Source organism: Tachypleus tridentatus, chromosome 8 (assembly GCF_004210375.1).
Source record: "Tachypleus tridentatus isolate NWPU-2018 chromosome 8, ASM421037v1, whole genome shotgun sequence".
Classification (NCBI taxonomy): Eukaryota; Metazoa; Arthropoda; class Merostomata; order Xiphosura; family Limulidae; genus Tachypleus; species Tachypleus tridentatus.
The window spans coordinates 12,100,458-12,121,391 of NC_134832.1; the positions used below are offsets into that span (position 1 = coordinate 12,100,458).

The 20,934-nt window shown below is 34.1% G+C and overlaps 1 protein-coding gene across 4 annotated transcripts in view; it reads right to left on the reverse strand.

The window, feature by feature from the left end:
* Positions 1 to 14,104: 14,104 nt before the first annotated feature.
* LOC143258530 (PRELI domain-containing protein 2-like) overlaps positions 14,105 to 20,934 on the reverse strand; it is a 40,701-nt gene continuing 33,871 nt past the window's right edge. For all 4 annotated transcript variants that reach the window (XM_076517635.1, XM_076517636.1, XM_076517637.1 and 1 more), the window contains 3 exons: positions 19,384 to 19,544; positions 17,435 to 17,540; positions 14,105 to 16,918 (listed from right to left, as the gene is read on the reverse strand). In XM_076517635.1, coding sequence (XP_076373750.1) covers positions 16,847 to 16,918; positions 17,435 to 17,540; positions 19,384 to 19,544 — 339 coding nt within the window. In that variant the 3' untranslated portion in view covers positions 14,105 to 16,846. The remainder of the gene's footprint in view (positions 16,919 to 17,434; positions 17,541 to 19,383; positions 19,545 to 20,934) is intronic.

Sequence of the window (20,934 nt, forward strand, 5' to 3'; positions counted from 1 at the left end):
AGAAAACAAAACATGCTCAACGCCATTTCTAAAGCTTTTCTCAGAGGATATTGAGATAAAAGATACTCGAAATAACTCAAGATTAGGGTGTGTAGTGTGACGGATTTACTATCATATATTTATTTTAATATCAGTGTTTGTTTAAGTTAAATTTATATTTAGAAATGCACGTAACATAATAAATTAGGGGCTCGTGTTCTAGATCTAAATCAGAGACAAATTCGTTCTAAATTTAAATTCAAATAATAATTTAATTTATATTTATTAGTGCTAACAAGATCTGATCATGTCTGATTATCGAGATTTTCTTGATTTCGAGATCAAGCAAAGTGCTTGAAATTTCCATAGGTTTAAAAATTAGAGATTAAGATATCTATTAGTAAACATTAACTTACGAATGTATTAGTGAAATGCTAGCTAATGATGCTTAAGGGAATATTCTAGTGTTTTCACTGACCAACCGCGATTGAGTGATAAAACAAGTTGCAGATCCTCTGTAGAATGGACGGCAACTGCCTGTTGTGGAGACACAAGTGTAGAGGACGACGTTTTGAAAGTCTTCCACCTTTTGTCTTCAAGTGAGTTTGTGTGCAAAAACGCAAACGAACGCGGCAGGGGTTTAGTTTAGAGAGAGAGAAGTCTGAAGAATTCTCTCTCCAACTGGGGTGGTCAGGAACGTTGTGGTTCTTCTTCATCCACTCACGTGAAAGATTGTTGAAATTTTCATGGAAGTTTGTCTTTATTTTGTTTTAATTTCTTTAAGGTGAAGAAGTGAGGTGGGGTATGTGAAAATGACACGAGAGAAGGGACATTTGGACGAGGGCGGCATAAGGGAAGTGAGTCAGGCCTGAGCCCATCGTCAGAATAACCTGACGGCTAGCGATTACTACACACTGACTAGAGATTGATTTAAAATTGACTAAAACGGCTCTTTTCAGGACTAGGCAAAAATGTTGCCTTGGCTGTGATCTATAGATACAATGTCAGAGTTTTAGCTGGGGGTGAGGGAAACGGGAGTACCCCGAGAAAACCCACTTTCAAAGAAAACTGATGGATTGTGGCAGTGATATACAAGTGGCTGGTTGTCTGGTGACTAGGAAAACTGCTAGCTGCAGTCATGTGGAACAGGGAGGAACTTCAAGTTGAACTTGCGTTCACACCTGATGCCCAGTGGCGATAGACAAAAACGTGAGCTTGGTGGTCAATCAACTGGCTGTTCTTCTTCATTGAATTGTTCTTCTTGTAATTTTCGTTTGTGTCTTCCGAGTGATTGTAGTCTGTTTTTCTGTTTGAACTGATAGTTGTCTTGTGAATGGTCTGAGTCTGGCTGGTGGCTGAATTCCGTGAAACTGAAACTGAGGTCTGGCATAAACTATCACTTGTCTTCCTTGGATTGTTAAATCTTGGCGTGTTGTTACCAGTGGGAGTTGTCATCTTCAGGGTTGAGTTGCCTGTATCTGCATTCGTGTTTTTTCTGGCTGGTTCTGGACTCAGCGGTATTTCCGTTGAAAGTTGTCCGTTGGTTGTCTGGACACTTTGCTTGACCACGAGTTGAAGGGTGGCGATGCGAGCTTTCGGCTCTAAAGTGAAATATGTGATAGTAACACCCGTCACATAAAATACAGTCAGCACTGTACTTCGACGTTGTCACTATCTTCATGAAGTACGTAGGTAGATTGGTGTTTCTGGAGAAAATTCGATGTACAGCATGTAACTTGGCCTGGATTTGAGATTCTATGGCTAGTTTGATTTCTTCTGGTTGTATGGTTGGGTCGACGCCCTTGAGGAATACTGAGAAAAGACTGACAGGGGAACAACTTACTTTAATTTCAGTGTTCCATGGCTGGCACAGGATTTGGATCCTAGAAGGTTCGGTGGTTGCCCCTGGATTGGCGTGGGCGATGAACGTAGCGACTTGTAGCAGCGTTAGGTGCGACGGTAGACCGTCGACAATTACCGGCGATACTGGCGGTATAGCTGGCGTAGTTTATCCTTTCGTCTTGAAAAGTATAATGGCAGAGATATCAGCACGTCCTGCTTGCTCTGCGACTAGCGTGGAACCTCAAGTAAAAATACAGATCCTACCGAGATTTGAACTCGAATTGCTGGATTTAGAGTCCAGAGTTATAACCATTAAACCACGGGACCACTTAAGTTTTTTTTTTTATTAACATGGTACTTAAACCTTATTAATGATAGAGGTCCCACCGAGATGCAAGATGCTCTTGAGGGATTCCATTCCACATTGAAAAATATCCACCACTATAAATCAATAATATAGTAGCACATAAAAAGATAAAGCAGAGCTTTCATAGAACAATTGCTGAGCACGTTACGAACCCAACATGAATACTCACATCTACAAGAAAGTAAATCTATTTGTAACAAAAACAAAGAAATGTGCAAACCACCTTTCCCAATAAATATAAATAACATTAAAACAACAAAGACGAAACAAATAAAGACAATACAACAGAAAATATGAATAAAGAAATAACAGTGACAGAAGCGATAAAAACAACTATTTAATTTAATATTAAAATCAAGATGTATCCCAATTTCTTGGAAACAAGTGAATATTTCAATAGTCCATAAAGAGGGTAAGCCAGACAATAAACCAAATAGTTACCACCCAATCAGTATGACCAGCACAATAGGAAAAATACTGGAACGAATAACACTATGTAACAAAATTTTTACTTTTTCTTGTTCCTGGGTAGAAAGTGTTATTTCCCAATTGCTTATGCATAAAGTAAATGGAAAAGACCTATTTTTCTCTTCAAACTTTGCTTTTGTGACCTGGGTAATGAAATTTTCAAATTTACCCATTTTTCAGAATATTCCAGGTAGATTAAGTGCTGAGTAGCTGAGAGACAATTTTCTCGAACTTACAAGAATTTTCAAGAACCTTTTAGAATTTTCTAGAACTTTCCATAGCAATATATATATACAGGGGCTCACCACTCACCACTTCAGTTTAATTTAGGTACCTTAGTGAACACATAGACCTATCTGATTTTATTAGAGATGACATCAAGGAGCTGCAAGCATTCTCCAGACGCATTCTGCTATTAATGTGGCCAATTCATCAAGACAAGAGGGAAAAAATACCCTGTGATAGCATCTGCTAAAATGTGTGAAGCCTACATGGCACATTTCAGCATGCCTGTTGGAGATCAAGAAAAACTCTGGGCACCTCATTTTACCTACGAGCACTGCAAAAAAAAAAAAAAGATAAAATGGTTAATTTTTTGTTGCTTGAATAGTAAGATTTTATATAATACAAATTTTATACCTTTTAAAATTTAAATATATTTTAATTTTTAGAATAGAAAAATATCACGTATAAAATATCTTGTATGAACCTATTACATATTAGTTGTGGATAAAATAAATTTATTCTTCATAACAACAATTTTATTTTGCTCTTTTGCAGGATGGTATAGAGGGGAAAAGAGAGCCATGAAGTTCGCTATTCTAAGAATTTGGCATGAACCCACTGACCATTCAAGCAATTGCTACTTCTGCATGGTGGACCCTTCCAAATGTCGGGCTGGAAAAATGCATCTGCCATTATGTACCCAGACCTTCCATCATCCGTCACCCCAGTGCCACACTACCCTGAGCTCCCTGTACACATTCTGCTATACGAGCAGATAACGTACAAAAAGTAGTCATCCTCAGAAGAGAGTAGCAAATCAGAAGAGAAGGTAGATGATGAAAATCCAGATTACAATTTCAAGAAGCAGCTAGTGAGAGAGACCCATAATATCCCATCCAGAGAGACCTCAATGACTTGATTAAAGATCTTGGTCTAACAAAGTTGAATGCTAAGCTTTTGATATCTAGGCTCAAGGAGTGGGATTTGTTAGATGAAAGTGTTCAAGTAAGAGGAAGTGTCACCGATATTTTTCAAGCTTCTTCACTTGTCAAGATGGGCTCTGCTTCTGCCACAATGTATCTAGTTTGTGTCAGGAAATTGGAATTGCCTGTAACCCAAACGAGTGGTGCCTCTTCATTGATAGCTCATCCAGAATCCTCAAAGCTGTGCTGCTCCATAATGGGAATAAGTATCCATCTCTTCCCCTGGCTCAATTGGTGCACCTCAACGAGGAATACAACAGTGTCAAGACCTTGCTAGAAGCTTTGAAGTATGATGAGTATGACTGGGAGGTTATCGGAGACTTCAAAATAGTGACATTCCTGATGTGTTTCCAAGATGACTATACCAATTTTCCTTGTTGTCTCTGCTTTAAGACAGCAGGGACACTGCAGCACACTATAACAACAAGCATTGACCACAGTGGGCTGAGTTCTCTGTGGAGAGGCAGGCACAATGTCAAGTGTAAGCCACTAGTGGACCTTCTGAAAGTGTTGTTCCCACCATTGTACATAAAATTGGGTCTTATGGAACAATTTGTCACAGCTCTTGATAAGGAGTCTGCAGCCTTCAAGCACCTTTGAGACTTCTTTAAGCTGTCTGAGGCAAAGGTCAAAGCTGGTGTCTTCATTGGGCCACAAATAAAGAAGTTCCTGGAGTGCACAGAATTCCCCAAGAAGCTCAGTAGGAAGGAAAAAAAGATTGGGGCAGCTTTGTTGCAGTGGTTCGGGGCTTCTTGGGCAATTACAAGACCGAAAATTATGTGGAACTGGTTGAGACTCTGGTGAAGAACTACGGCAAAATGGGTTGCAGGATATCCCTGAAAGTCCACATCCGTGATGCTCATCTTGATAAATTCAAGGAGAATATGGGAGCATACTAAGAAGAGCAACGCGAGCACTTACACTAAGATATATTGGGCTTTGAATGCCGCTACCAAGGAGTATATAACAAAAACATGATAGGAGACCATATTTAGGGGCTGATACGTGAAAGTGATTTAGATTACAGTCGCAAATCTCGAAAAACTACTCACTACTAAACATTTTTATATAACTTTAATATAAATGCATGTAAATCTTGATTCGTATGTTGATTTATTCAGAACTTGTAAATGAAAATGTGCAAATTTGTCCGTTTTTATATAGAAGATAGGTCAATTTATAAATTTCATTATTCAAGTTACAAAAGCAAAGTTTGAAGTAAATAATGGCCATTTTCTGTACTTTTAGAATGTAAGCAATTAAGAAATAACATACTATCCAGGAACAAAATTTGTGTTACATAGTGTTATGTTTAACTATCCAAAAGGTCAGGTGATGCATGTTGGTTTCCATAATTCAAATGGAAATACATTAAATATTATGGTTGAAGAAAAATATGTTGATGTTGTGATTAGAAAAATCACTTGAGTCATCTATGCAGTGCACTGTACTTAGCAATAGATCACTTGCAAAGCCTCATCTAGAGTATTATAAACAGTTTTGGGTTTCCTTCCTCAAGAAAGAATTGACTTTATTGGAGAAGATTCAGAGAAGGTCCACTTCAATGAAATCTGGGATTGTCCTATGAGGAGAAATTAAAATCTCTACACTTGTTTTCTCTGGAGAGTAGAAGGGTCAGAGCTGACTGAAGTATAGCTTCCTCAAACATTTTTGTGTTTAACAATGAAAACAATAGGGCAAAGGGGCATAAATTAAAATTGTGGCAGTTCAAGTCATTTGCAATTTAGACAGTATTATTTTTTAAACAGGGTGGTCAGTATGTTCATTGGTTCACCTCTAAATTCAAAACATTACCACTAGTAACCAATGTGGTGGTAGGACAAGGGATCCCAATTATTTCTACACCAGCAAAACACCATCACCACCCTTCTCTCAACTGAATAGATCCATTATTTCTATATTGTATATTTTACATTTAGGAGGAAATCTACATGTCCACCAACCCAGCAGCTTGGGATTGAAAAGTGATGGAGAATCTAGATTAATGACAAAACTTGAAACAGTGCAATGGGTGATCATAAAACCCTGTATTAAAAAGCTGATCAAACTTGATTTATTCAATATAAGTAATAGCAGGGATGAGCAGGTATTCCCTTTTGCTTTGCCCATGAAGTCCTTTGGTGAGTACAGTCGAGAATGGGTATATTTAAGAAGCATGTTGTCAGGAATAAGCCTACTAGTAATCTTGTAGAAAACCTTATCTATTGTACCAACCTAAGTGAAGTACATGTGACCATGCACCACTCACTACAGAGTAATATCCAGATAAAAACATGGTATAGGCCTTTGGATAAGGTAAAGAATAAAAAACAGGTCTAGAAACAACAAGGTCTGAAGAATGGCAGAAGGCATAAGATGCTGTCTTGATAATGAAGAAACAGGAACACAATGCAGATAGTGAAAGAAGAATGTATGCAGATGGCCAAATTCCCACTAGTAGAATTTCCTCTTATAAACAATGCATATGAAACACCAGGAAAAGTGAGGTGCCTGATCTGGTGGGAAGATATCCAGAATAAATGACGGGAAAAAGGATACAAGAAAGAATAAGCCAATTGCATTAAACGCAAATCAAACTGGTAGAAATAGACAGGTTGCAAACAGAGGATAGTTGCCAAGGGTTGAATAGACAGGAACAGTTATGATGGAAAGAAGCTATGTGTATGACGTAACAACAAAGAGTATGAACAGGACAAAGACGTCTATCCAAATGAGACCAGGAATAGATATGGAAAACTGGCAAGGAGGAGGAATTATTCTCTTTAAGTGCTGACGTTTAGGGAAGTAAGGGTCAAGCAGATTAAAATAAAAATAAGAAAAATAATACAAAGTAGTGAAAGGTAGATGGCAAACAAACCCAATTGATGACATCCACAAGTCAAAATGAGGAGGAAATACACTTTAAAGGAGAAATGAAACATAGAAAAAGAATAAAAAAAGTTCAAATGGAGGTAAAATAAACGATGAAGCACTGCATTAACATCTCAATATGAAAGAGCTGTATGCCATGGATGGCATCTAACATAAAAAGAATGTAACTGGAGCAACAAGGTATGGTAGCAAAAAGTTTACGATACTGGGAAAAATGATAGGTATGGGATAAGTCAATGATTAAGGAAACGAAGACACCTGATCAAATAACCAAGTGAAAAATCTCTAATAACAGGAAAAGTGGGGCAAGCAGGAGAGAAACCCTGGCCTAAAGACCAATGGCAGAAGACATTCCACTCACACTAATAAACCTCTCTGGAGGAAGGTTGAAGAGAATGTGCCAACAATGAAGCTACTTACTGTGGTAACCTGGATTTCAAAGCTGATATACAAATAAAAACCAGATGTGAAGACAAAGAGTAGAAATGGTTGGATAAACTACCCAGGACTGAGGCTGCTGTAGAAGGGATATAATATTGGAAAAAGGTAATGGCGAGCAGATTTGTTTTGAAGCAACTGCAGAAACCATGGTTGAGCTCGCAATATGGGGCAACCAAAAGGACCTGATGGATGGATGATAGAAATTTCCTTGAGAATGAGTTGGATAGGAGGACGAACATAAAGGAATTTGTTTGTCCAATCCTAACTGAATGCATTGGCAGCAGAGAAAGTATATAAGGTACTGGAGACCAAAACAGAGGTAACTTGGTATTGAGGATAGAGGGAAATGTATCCAGGTGGGAGTACCAACCTAAGTGTACAACCACTAGAAAACTACTCCCTTGTCCAGCCAGGAAAAACAATCTCACAACTAGGTTGAAAACACTCAAAAAATGACATGCAGGAGATGAATATCTTGTGGGTGTGCCCAAAACAGGATATTCAATGTTCAAGAACAAAGGGAATAAAAATAGGTTCCTCCATGGTGATTAAAACAGACCACCACCATAGAATTGATTGCATAAATTGTAACTAATTGATTGATGGCAAGAGGAAGAAAACGATCCAAAGTCCACTGTAGACAAAGCAGTTCCATATTAATATGGTAAGACACATTTCTTATATACCTTGACTTGCTGCTCGATCAACACCACCCACTATTAAACGAAGCATTTGTGAAAAGATTAAATCCAGATTAGAATTGAGCTCTCACGTAAGTTTTAGCCCTGTCCAATTGTCAGTGCAAATCATCAAAAAGGGAAGAAGAAAGGGTAATAAGAACATTCAAGGGTTTGGTTTGTTTTGAATTTCGTGCAAAGCTACATGAGGGCTATCTGCACTAGCCATCCCAAATTTAGCAGTGTAAGACTAGAGGGAAGGCAGCTAGTCATCACCACTCACCACCAACTCTTTTACCAACGAATAGTGGGATTGACTCTTGAATTATAATGCCCCCACAGCTGATAGGGGAAGCATGTTTGGTGTGACAGGGATTCAAATCCACGACCCTCAGATTACGAGTCGAGTGCCTTAACCATCTGGCCATCCTACAAGATTCCATTGATGATGAAGACATCACGCATGAGCATGACCCACAAGAATAAGTGCCACCATAGAGGCCCACATCATCAAAAGAGATAGAATCTTGCAAGCAGTAAGGGTATTGATGACCATCAGTTCCACTGAACAGAGTAAAAAAGGAAAAATGTTGGGCCCAACTGAGTTGAATGTTGACAAAAACCCAAATGGATAATATATTAGGTAGGAGCTAGAAAGAATTTCTCCAATGTGATCAACAAACCCACCCGAGTTGCTTCAAAAAACAAACAAACAACTGTCATCCATGTAGTGGTGGAAGCATAATCCTTGAGTGTGCATAAAACCTGCAAAAGCCTTAACCACCCAATAAAAGACATATACTGCTGAAGCAAGCCTAAAATGAAGAGAATGAAACTGGTTTGGTTTGTTTTGAATTTTGTGCAAAGCTACACGAGGGCTATCTACACTAGCCATCTCTAATTTGGCAGTATAAGACTAGAAGGAAGATAGCTAGTCATCATCACTCACTGCCAAATCTTGGGCTACTCATTTACCAATGAATAGTGGGATTGACTGTGGCATTATAATGCCCTCATGGTTGAAAGGGCAAGCATGTTTGGTGTGATGGGATTCGAACTCGCGACCCTCGGATTGCGAGTTGAATGCCTTAATTACCTGCTAGGCTGCATGAAATTGATAAACCACCCTGTATGAACAACCCAAAGGTAGTGTCTTGATAAGGGAATATGGAGGTAAGCATTGAAGACACTGACCTTGGTCTTTCCATAAACACAAAGAAAAAGTCTACTTGAGAGTGAGAAATGATTCTGCGGTAAAATGAGATCACACCAAAAAGCACCTGAGGCATGACATTTGTCACTGGCTACCAGTCTCTTGTTTTCTTGGGGATTACAAACACCCTGGAATAAAACTTTTGAGAATGACAAACTATAGGTTTGATGGCATGTTGATGGAGACTTTGTACTGCCTCATACATATGCTGAAATGTGGGAAAATCCTAAGAAAATAAATGGAAAGTCCCTCTGACAGAATCTGAAAGACCCTTAGATCCCTGGTGAAATCTCACAATAGATAAATAAACTTGAATAAATAACTTTCACCAGACTGGAACTTGATACTATCAGTGAAGTAACACTCATCACTGCAGAAAACAATGAGATGAAGATCTCCTTATGGAAGGAGCAGGATGGGGAACAGATAAAAGGGATTGCTAAGGCTGTAAGAGGTAAGTGATCAACCACTGAGAGAAATTGATTGCGATCTCACAGATTCTACCTGTGATTCTAAGAACTGACTGATGTGAGGTATTAAATGTCAAATATAAGAGGATGGTAAAAGAACATGAAACAAAACTGTCTTTCCTCAAAAGTGCTGAACAACAGAGGAACCACACATGTAAAGAAAGAGCCAAAGTCAATAAACATGTCAAAAAGAAGGTAATTAAGGCAAACAAATCTCCCATGAAACCATCAAAATCACGGTGGATGGTGGGCAACTACCACAGGATAGACATGAGGGTAAGACACAGGCAAAACAATTAGGCATGGGACAGAAGAACAAGACAATCAAACTCCAGCCCCAAATGGGTAAAATAGATTCCAAGTGTTGCAAATCCATGAATGGAAAAATGCTTGATGGTAGGTCAAAACAAACTGGTCCAGAGTTTATGGAGAGCAAGGCATCCTAGAACCATCACATAACCAAGATTCAAATGCTCAGAAAAGGGTGAAAATACAAAATACTGAGAGGAAAATGTAACCAAATGTATCCTGTAACAAGGAAGGTAGAGGAATATAAGAAATCAGGGAATGGGAAAAAATGGAACAGCCATATGAAATCATGTTGTATCAGGCCTAACAGAATCAACAACAAATTCAGGTAGAAGAAAAAAGCTGTCAAAACCATCTTGGTTCCAAACAGGTTCAGCTCATTGAGGAAGAAGTTAGGCAACATCAGAAGCATAAGACTTGCTTCAGTAATGATCAGTCTTTTAATGAACAATTGATGATAATTCCAAAGTCGAGTTATGTCCCCTTTGAATCTTGATTAAATGTGCAGGTAGAAGGTACAACCTCTGACACAGTAAAATTTATTTTGCATTTCATAATGTAAACAAAACACAACTGTGCTGGTATACAAAGACAAATATGAAGATTAATTTCCATAACTAGGTTTAAAAAATGAAAGATCACTACAAATATTCAAATTTGATTTGAAAGAGTATTAAAAAAACATCTTAATGCAAGCACAATTAAACGAGAAATTATAGTAATGAAAAAACGTTTTGCAAATAGAAGGCAACACTGTATGAGAATAGCTATATTTGGGAGTGGAAGTAACATACCTTGTTGGAAGTTAAATATTCCTCCTGATGTTTTAGTCACATGTTTTAGTAAGGATGAAAACATTTATTATATCTGTTAAACTCTAAATTTGTTTCCGTTATATTTTGTAATCCCTGAAAATAAAGCTTTTTTAACTAATTATTTTATTTGCACTTAACATTTTAGGAAAATATCCTAGTCTGGTACACAAAGTTTGGCAAAGTCGTCCTGACTGGTATTGTTTGTTCAGAGAACAGACAGATGTGTATAAAGTGTAAGTTATTAAGTAATACAAATTATGCAATTCTCTTTCATACTAGCACTTATGTCATACTGCATTCAGTTACTAATTCTGAAATATAATGCATATGTAGTAAACAAAAAGTTAATAATAGTAGTACTAAATCATTCAATAACTAATAAGGCAAGTACTTTTATAATTATAGCTGTATTTAAAAATTAAGTGGATTTCAAAGTCAAACATTTTGTGCAAAAGTAATGTTTGCATACATAACATAAATATATTCAACTTAATGATTTCTCTTCTCTCCACAGGACAGATGCAAGTGTGTTTTGTTGCTGTCCATAGGTAATTATGGACTTGGGTATCAGCTACCCAAGTTATGCAGGAAGGCCAAGCTGTGTGGCTGTAACTTTACATACAAACAAGAATCGTTCTCTTGATCCAGCAGATACTTCATTAAATTACTATATTAGTTATCATTACCAGTATGCAAGTCCTATATACATCAAGTGAGTTACCTTGAACGATACTAACATCACTATGGGAAATATACTACCTCTTTAATCATAGAGTTATACAAAGGCATCATAAGGTTATAACTCAGCTTAAGTAAATTATATATGCCAATAAATATCCTTTCTTTTTCTACAAGAAATATATTCAGAATCATGGAAGACTGCAACAAACTATGACAGATAAACACAATAAACGAACAGCAACTTTGTTCTGTCCTAATGCAGTATGTTGATTTACTTTAGATCAGCATTAATTACACAAGCCTGGAAACTAAAACTTCGCAAAGGTTATTTAGGTTTTAATAATAATTTTCTATAATTTAGTTATACAGATTTAAATTTTTTTTTCTATCACATAAGGATTTTTTACAAATTGGAAAGAATAAACTTAAATCAAATTGTTATTTCATTTACCACAATTAACATCTTTTATTACAATGTTTGCTGTGCTTGGATTCTCAAACACTCAATAACCCTCACCAAATTAGTCTAAAGAAATCTATACCCAGTGGTTGTCAACATTTTAAGCACAACAAAATGTGACCTATTTCACGGAAAATGATCCATTTATGTAAAAGTATAAATGAGATTCTGTGAAAAATCTGTACAGGATGGAGAAAAATGGCTATTTTCAAATTAAGTGTACAGGAATTACTGTAAAACATGCAACAATTTTAAGACAATAAAACCATCACAGGCCTGTGCTATTGTCAGTTGGATGTTTACATGTGTAAAACTGTATAAAATTATCAACATCATCCAAAATTAAAAAAATATTTGAATTAGTTTGAATCATTAATTTAGTTCTAAATTTGTAACATTTGTCCATGAGAAAACTAAATAAAAATAAAATTTAATGACTAGTTTTTATACTTTAGAAGAAAGTGGAAGTTACAAAATTGGAAGGTTTTTCAATTTTGAATAATATCTGATTTTGTACAGTACACATAATAGAGTGGATAACTGTTGAGGTAATATTTCATAGTATTAACATAAACAGCTCCATAAGGTAACTTCAGAAAGGTGATAAAAAACAACAATAAATTGTACTAACCTGTAACTTTATACCTTAAATCACAGAATAAATAACTATGTGTGCTGAAGAGGGTAGTAACTTTTGAACAAGTTCTTTTCTTTGGTACTGATATCATAAGAAATGAAAAGTCAAAGACTATCTAATTGTGTATCAATCACTTTCATAAAAAGAATAAAAACATTATAGATAGATATTCCATCCAATAGTCAACAAAAATATGGCATATGGTGTTATATCACTGTCAAATGAGGGTGTACATCTTTTTGCCAAAAATTAGATATCTACAGATAATGATTTATCTCCATAACAGGCACCATCGTATAAGAGAGAAAAGATCCTAACAAATGATTTAGGTCCCAAGTTTAAGTATATTTGATCATTAAACTAAAAAAAAAAATATTACAAGCTTTTGTTGTAACAAGGTTTATTTGAGCCTGCTCATTAAATTGTAAGAGCATATTTCATTTTAAGTATCCTTGATTATAAGTTTAACTCAAAGTGTCAAGTGTTTTGCCAGTTGGAATAAATCTGTGAACATAAATGTTTTTCTCTTATTATACTACATAAACAGACTAGTCAGATGATTTAAAATTAAATATATATTATAATATTGGTATTATTGTCTGGACTTTTATAAAAAAACAACTTAACCTTAACAATTACTTAGTTTTCTTCTTGTAATTTAAAAACTGCCTTCACAAATAAACTCAAACACCATATGAACCATCTAATGTTGACTGTCTCAATGGTTCACAAGTCACATGTATTATTCATTTGTATGTGCAGAAAGTAAGGTTGTTTACATTTTGGAGCTGAATATGTAGGTAAACCCTGAGATAATTTTAATTTTCAAATAATTATCCTTGTATTTCTTTCATAGAAAATATTAACAACTACAAATGTTTTATGCAACCTTGTAATAAAAATAATATTTGTTTACTAATGTGGTTGACGTATTACAGTGCCCTAAACAGAAACAAGGTGGAGAAAAATTATTATTTACTTGGTCTTTTAACATTGTTTCAGTATTTGATCTATTTTTCCACATGTCATATCTAACCATACTGTGTGCATACTGCCATGTAGTAACTCAACTATATTTCACATAATGTTTCTTAATTTTCTGTTATTCATAGCCCAAAAGTAGTTAAACTTTACCATCCTTATTTTGCTAAATGTTTCATATGAAGCATTACCGTAGCAAGTTTAAGCTCCTCAATCTCTGAAACTATATAAAAGTAAAATAATGTGAATAGTGGTATAAAGCTGCAGTTCTTCAGTAATGATCTTTTACAAATAAACTTTTTCTCCCCATGGTTTATGAAGTTACTAAACTTCTTGAGGCAAGAAATCTTAAAATAACACACAAGTTATCATGATAAATACTAAATGTTAGTACTGTTGCAAGATATTAAACCTAAGAAAAAAATTTATTACCCATTGTTTTAACCCTTGAATATTTTACAGTAAGGTGTCTAATGATTAAAAGATTATTTTTACTTTAGCATTATAGTATTTTAAGAAAATGAATGTATTTGCTAATTATACCAGGTTACTAAATAAAAAATTTTTTATAGATTGATCAAAGTTTCAATCGTCAAATAACCAATATTATTCATTTTTGTAAAAATGTGTGATTAAAACACACCTATGAATGTAAAACAGTGTATAATTTCACAAACATATTTTTTATTAGAAAATAGCATTACATAAAGAAAATTAACACTTTAACGACATGATTTCGATAAACATGTCTTAAATACAGGAATAGCATGTTTTATACTATCTACATTATAAAAAATATTTCATGATTTTGCTTCTTTCCTATAAATAATACAGGGCACTTGCAACTATTCACCATAAAAATTCTGACAAAATGCCTTTCATATACACCTTTCAGTATCTCAAATATCAGTTAATTTATTTATACAGTAGTTTGAACAACATGCTTGTACCCTACTAGCTACACTTTTATAAGAAACCAGGTGATAAAACTAAAACATTTATTTTGTAGAGTGATGTCTTCTCCAAGACTGAATGAACAAGATATCTTAAGACTTACAGAAAAATTACTTAATTTTTTTTATGTAAAACCTTGCCAAAAAACAAACTTGAGCCTTACAAACCTAATAAGTTAAATATTCAGTACACTTTTAATAATTTCTCAATTTACTATATTGTTCTTTCTCCCTTATATTTTTATTTTAAATAAATTAATTTGAAATTAAGAATTTATAAAGTTGGTTTAATTTTCTAGAAAAGATCAAATACAATTGTAATTTTGTCATGTAAACATAAAGGAGTTTGTTTAACAGTTTATTTCGTTGGATATTTATATTACTGGAAACTCAATTTAATGTACAGGGTGTCCTTATACAATGGAGTGAGAGACCAGAAAGTTGCAAGTTATAATGAAATAATGTATAATGGGGAATTTTCATCCACAACAACAAGAAATGAGAGAAATAGGTACCATATGAGCAAAAATATTGCCTATGTTCCCATAAGGAACAATGAAATATTTGTATTGAAGAGGGACCATAACTTAGAAAAAACAATTTTTTAGCCTTCAATTCAGTTTGGTTACAGAGCTATCAAATAGAAAATCATACCCCACCTTTCATATTATCTCTTTCAAAATTTGTCAGTAGTTCTCTTTTACATTTAGGATTATATAAACAAGCAATAATAAGACAAGGTTTCTGTCTATAATATGACATACTGTGTTCTGAACAGATAAGCATCAAATTCACTTATAATGCATGATTCATTCCCACTTAAAAGTTAACACCTAGCTTGGATGAATGTTACAGCTCTTGTTGCAGAGTTTGAAAAAAAAATCAAAATTTGAAGTTGTCTATTTTTGCATGTGATTACTCTATGTTTTTTGGTGCATAAATTAATTAAATAAAAATTATTTGTTGCATTACTATCATTAGTTTTGATTGTTTTTTGAATTTCGCACAAAGCTACTCGAGGGCTATCTGTGCTAGCCGTCCCTAATTTAGCAGTGTAAGACTAGAGGGAAGGCAGCTAGTCATCACCACCCACTGCCAACTCTTGGCTACTCTTTTACCAACGAATAGTGGGATTGACCGTAACATTATAACGCCCCCACGGCTGAAAGGGCGAGTTTTTTTAATTTCGCACAAAGCTACTCGAGGGCTATCTGCGCTAGCCATCCGTAATTTAGTAGTGTAAGACTAGAGGGAAGGCAGCTTGTCATCACCACCCACCGCCAACTCTTGGGTTACTCTTTTACCAACAAATAGTGGGATTGACCGTCACATTATAATGCCCCCACGGTTGAAAGAGCGAGCATGTTTGGTGTGACGGGGATGCAAACCCATGATCCTCAGATTACGTGCCCATACTATCATTAGTATAGGGTTGAAAGTTATTGACGATCAGAAAGTATGATTTTGTTGTATGTGAAAGACCAAGAAATTTTATAAAGATATACACACTACACTGAAAGTTATAAGTAGTAAAACTATAAAGATATTAAATAAGTATAAAGAGGTCACATGGTCTGTCAAATAAACGAAGCCTATGTTCAGTGAATTAAGTTGAACCAAGTAAAAGATTATGAACTCCATAAGTTGTGTGTGGGGAAATTTTGTGTTGTGTTCCTCAAAAAGTCAGAGATGTAAGCGCAAAACAACATATATTGAGACAGACATTTGAAGTTGGTATAAATTAATTTTGCTAACATATACTAAAATATGATAATTATTTAAAACACCAAAACTTTACTGACAAAAAAATTTCACACTTGTTTAAAAGAAAATGATTTGTGTTTTGGACCGTTACACTTCTAGTTTATCATTATCTTTCTTAGAACATCAGGCATATAAACTAATTACCTTGCAGAAAACAAAAGTTGAATCAGCTATCAGTAGGACTTAAATTTTGTCTAAGTATCTTTTTTTTTCTACAAAATATTACACTTAATCCCTTTGTTTTGATAGCAAGGTACTAAACTATGTTTTTGTAATGCATAATTAAAGTTTTAATGGTAAATTACTCACAATGTACACACTGAATATGATAAAAAATATAATTTACATGGCTGTTTTTCTAAGCTGGAAGTACAGTGTATTGAATTAATCTTTAAGAACTGTTAAGTTGTTACAGCTATTTTGTATTATTACTTCTTACAAAAGAAACTGAAGGGTAAAATTTATTGATGCATTATATCAAAATAAAAATCACAGAATATCAATGAAACAGTGAAATTAAAGAAAAACAAAATTCCTTCCATGAAAACATGTACAAGTGTTTTAATGTAAAAATATTCTGAAAAATGAGGCACTTTCAGGTTATACATCTCAACTTGTACTTTACTTTTTTTTGGAACATGAACCTAAGAGTGATCAAAATTCTGAAGTTGTGTAGATATCCTGTTCCATTACTCCTCAGCATTTGTATATCTAAACTTTGAAGCCTTCTCAGCAAGCAACTCTTCCATTATCCAAAGACTCTGAAAAAAAACCCAATCATAAGTAATAATACTTACCAACCATAAATACTGCTAACCCAGAACCTTTAACTCTGTAATGGTCTTCCATAATATTTTACATCTATGAGCAGTATACTAATAGCGAAATAATAATTTAAAAAGTGCTTGCCATTAGAAATACTCTACTTACACTTTGACTTCAATAATTTCGTTATAATATTATTGTAAAAAATATTATTATTATTATTAAAAAGTGCTTGCCATTAGAAATACTCTACTTACACTTTGACTTCAATAATTTCGTTATAATATTATTGTACCGTATTTCCAGTTTTCAGAATGTAGAACTCTTGTGCTTTTGGAATATTTTAACTGTATACTATGTGACATAATCTAACTTAGAAAATTCATCAACAAAATAACTATAGATTTAATTGACAGTAAAAACTTACAATGACCACTTCCTTAACAAATAATTTTTAAACAGATCTTAACAATTAAATATTTTGATTATAAGCTTTTTTTCAGTTAACTTACTTTTCTAATTCCTTTTTGAAGAAACTTCTGAGCAAAGTTCTCTATTATGCAACCTAAGTAACCTAATCCATGAATATCTATTATTCCATTCTGTTCAAAGTAGGTCCTAGATGAGAAAAGAACAAACATTTAAATGACAATACATATAAAGGTAAGAAAGTATATATATATATATATTTTTAATCTTATGCACTAATACTTTGATTTTTGAAACATGTAATACCTATGGTTGCCTTCAAGATATGAATAACAAAATTCCTTACAAAAATACATTAAAAAACAAAGATAACTAAATGCAATACTAGTCAGTTGAAACAAGGACAGGTGTCTTTATGACAGGAATTTTGCCCATTTTCTGAACTTCTTTATTTTACAAAATTTGAAGACCACACAAAAATAAATTGTCAAAAAGAAATTTTAATTTTCTCTATAGCTTTCCACTCTCGTGAAAAATTCATTTTTCACACATCAAATTCACAAAACATATAATTTCTGGTCTTGTGAGCTTACATTTCTTGTGCCATTTGAATCTCATGAACCACATTACTGACATTGTATGCACAACAAAGGCAATACCAGGCTAATATAAATAAATCAACCTTTCATGCTAAATCCAGAGACAATACACCTTATCTAAAAAATTGTGAGATTAAATCCATGCATAGAGAAAAGGCCATTCATTTCACTACTTACCTAACATGATATATAATCCCACCGTATACAGATGTTTAAGTTACCACCTGTTTTTAATTTGAATACACCCAAACAACATTCTTTAGACAACTGTGGAAAGGCTAAAGTTGAATCTCTTGATTCAGTTTTTTTTTCTTATCATACCAAGTTCTTGCTCTCTAAACACTAAAATCTGTTAGAATTTGTCAACTGCTTTACCAGTTTGACTACACACTGTACAACAGCAAGGTTGATTTCTTTGTTTTAGGAGAGCAAGTTGATAACAGTTTCACAGAGCTCTGACATTTCTTATGTGATCCTTTACAAAAAATCTACAAGTTGGTAAGTACCATGTCTGGTAGCTGCCACTTTTATGTGACCAATTAATGAATGATTTTATTCCTCTGTATGGTAATGAATATACCCATTTTGAATAACAAATGGCATCTGGGTTTTAATCCACAGTTCTTTAAGAACAAATGTAATGTAAATTTTGGCACTCCTTGAAATGGATGTGGGTGTACCATGAGCAAAAGTATGTGTTACCCACCATAAGGGTTGGCTATGCTGTTAATAAACTAATGCTGTATCTCAATTCTTTGTTAACAAAATTGGACAAAAGAAAGTTGGTTTGCACTGACTGAATTATACTGTTTGTTTAACAACAAAACAATTTAGCATACCAATGAACAGTGAATACCTCTGATCAGTATGGTAGCCCTTACAGCCTTGCAACATGCAGAAAATAGTTCATCAAATGCAACTTGGGTCATAACAAAATTTACTAAAAATCTTCTTGCTTGTTTGAATTTACTAATAATAAATGTATAATTTTGTAATTAAGCTCTAAAACAGTGACTTAATTTCTCAGTAACAAAAATCTGTCTATTTACAACAATACATTGATAGGCTGAGCCAAATAAAGTTAAAATACTGAAGTTCTAGTAATCATTAGGTACAGGAAGCTACCGGTGAGATTGTCTCTATATAAAAACAACAGTGATGACAAATAATACATTAAAAAAAAACTATATTTATTTATTGATAATAATAGAAAAAACAGCAGTATGCCTTATTTAATGGATAATACAACATACTTGACATACAGACAAAACCTCCGAAAAACTCAATTTACGCAAACTTTTAAGAGCCAGCATTGTGTGTCTCAATTTCATTAGGTAGTGTGATGAGCTCTACTGTACTGTTTTTAAGTTTTCAAATTTTCCAGTAGTTGATACAACAAAAATATTCTATTTAAACAGTTCCACTAGACATACCATTGAGGGTTTTCTCTAACAGGCTGAAAATAAGACTCCTCAGAAAGACGAGCATAATTTGTCCAGGTGAGGTTGCGAGATTGAATGAGTAAACTACGTCGTAAATAATTCAACCAGCATTGTTCTTCCACGTGAACTACAGACTTGTTCAAATCACCAAGCTAAATAAAGAAAACTAAGTTTCTTTCTCAGTATCATCAATATTTAAACTATTTAGCTACTTCAAAACAGTTCATTTTAAGAATATTAAAGAGAAAAAAGAAACACTTGCATGACACTAAGACAATTGTTAATTATTATAATGAACCATGCATATTTTCAAAACTGAAATAAATTTCTCATGTCTAAAATACCATAGCTCTTTCCTTGTCATTTGTTTATTCTTATGGTTTCTTTAAACTTACAACTGAAAATTCTGAGTCTCTAACTCAATTTCAAAAAATGCTTCATGTATCCATAATTCTTCACTTTCACTCCTTTCATGTATGTTATTGAACATGTATTAAGAGATCTTACACTAGTTCTACTTTCCCACCACAATTAAGATTTTTAAAAGTTGCACACATAATGAAAACCCTGCACAAGTCAATTTAGGAAAGAGGGGGAATAGGTTACAAAGGGAAAGAATCTATTTGAAATTTGTTTAAAAATTCTGAAAATATAAATTTTAAATTAGAAAGTCTTATGTGGTATATACTGTATGCCAAAATACCCAACAACAAAAAAGGTAGTAATAACCTAAAAAATTGAAAATGATATAGAAGTAATTATAATTCTATAAATTACAGGACAGGAAGATAACCTAGACTGTAATAGTAAAGATGTAATCATGCAGTCATAAGAAATTCTAGAAAGAACCACATAAATTAGATTGATTGGCATTTGGTATTCATGGCACAAAGGAACTAGGTAAAAAAAGTGAAAAGTAAAATCATTGTAAAATGTAAAAATGAATCAAGGTAAAAACCAAAGAAAGTTCAAAATGCAGGTAAAAAAAATTGAATCAAAAAGACCAATAGCCCTTAAAAATTAAAAATTGCAAACAAGGTGGACAGCTTCACCATCACCAATGACACTGTCCAGTAACAGAGGGTAAACCAATGAGAAAACATGTCTAAAATGATGTTGTAATTTAGAATCATACTGGCAGCACCAAAGTGAAACATGGGTTATTCTGACCTGAGTGTCACAAAGGCTACACATTGGTGTATCAGCATCAGAGAAAAGAAAACAAAGAGTTTAAAAACTGTGACAAATGTGTAGCCTACCCAGGATAACTTCCTCCATCCAATTCTTATGGAAACGGAAGGTTTGATCTCGAAAACCTTGTTACCGTGTTGTTCACTTTAAGTCGACTACCAACAGATATGGAGCCAAGCCTTGAATACAAGACTGTCAGAGAGCTTATTCCTGTTAATACTGACATAGCATGATATTCAGAGAAAATGGACAGAAACAAAAGATAAAGAAAAATAGGTCAGTTGATTTTGAATATCAACAAGAACAGTGTAAGAACTGACGTGAAGCAATTCTAGAACCAGTAGAGAGCCA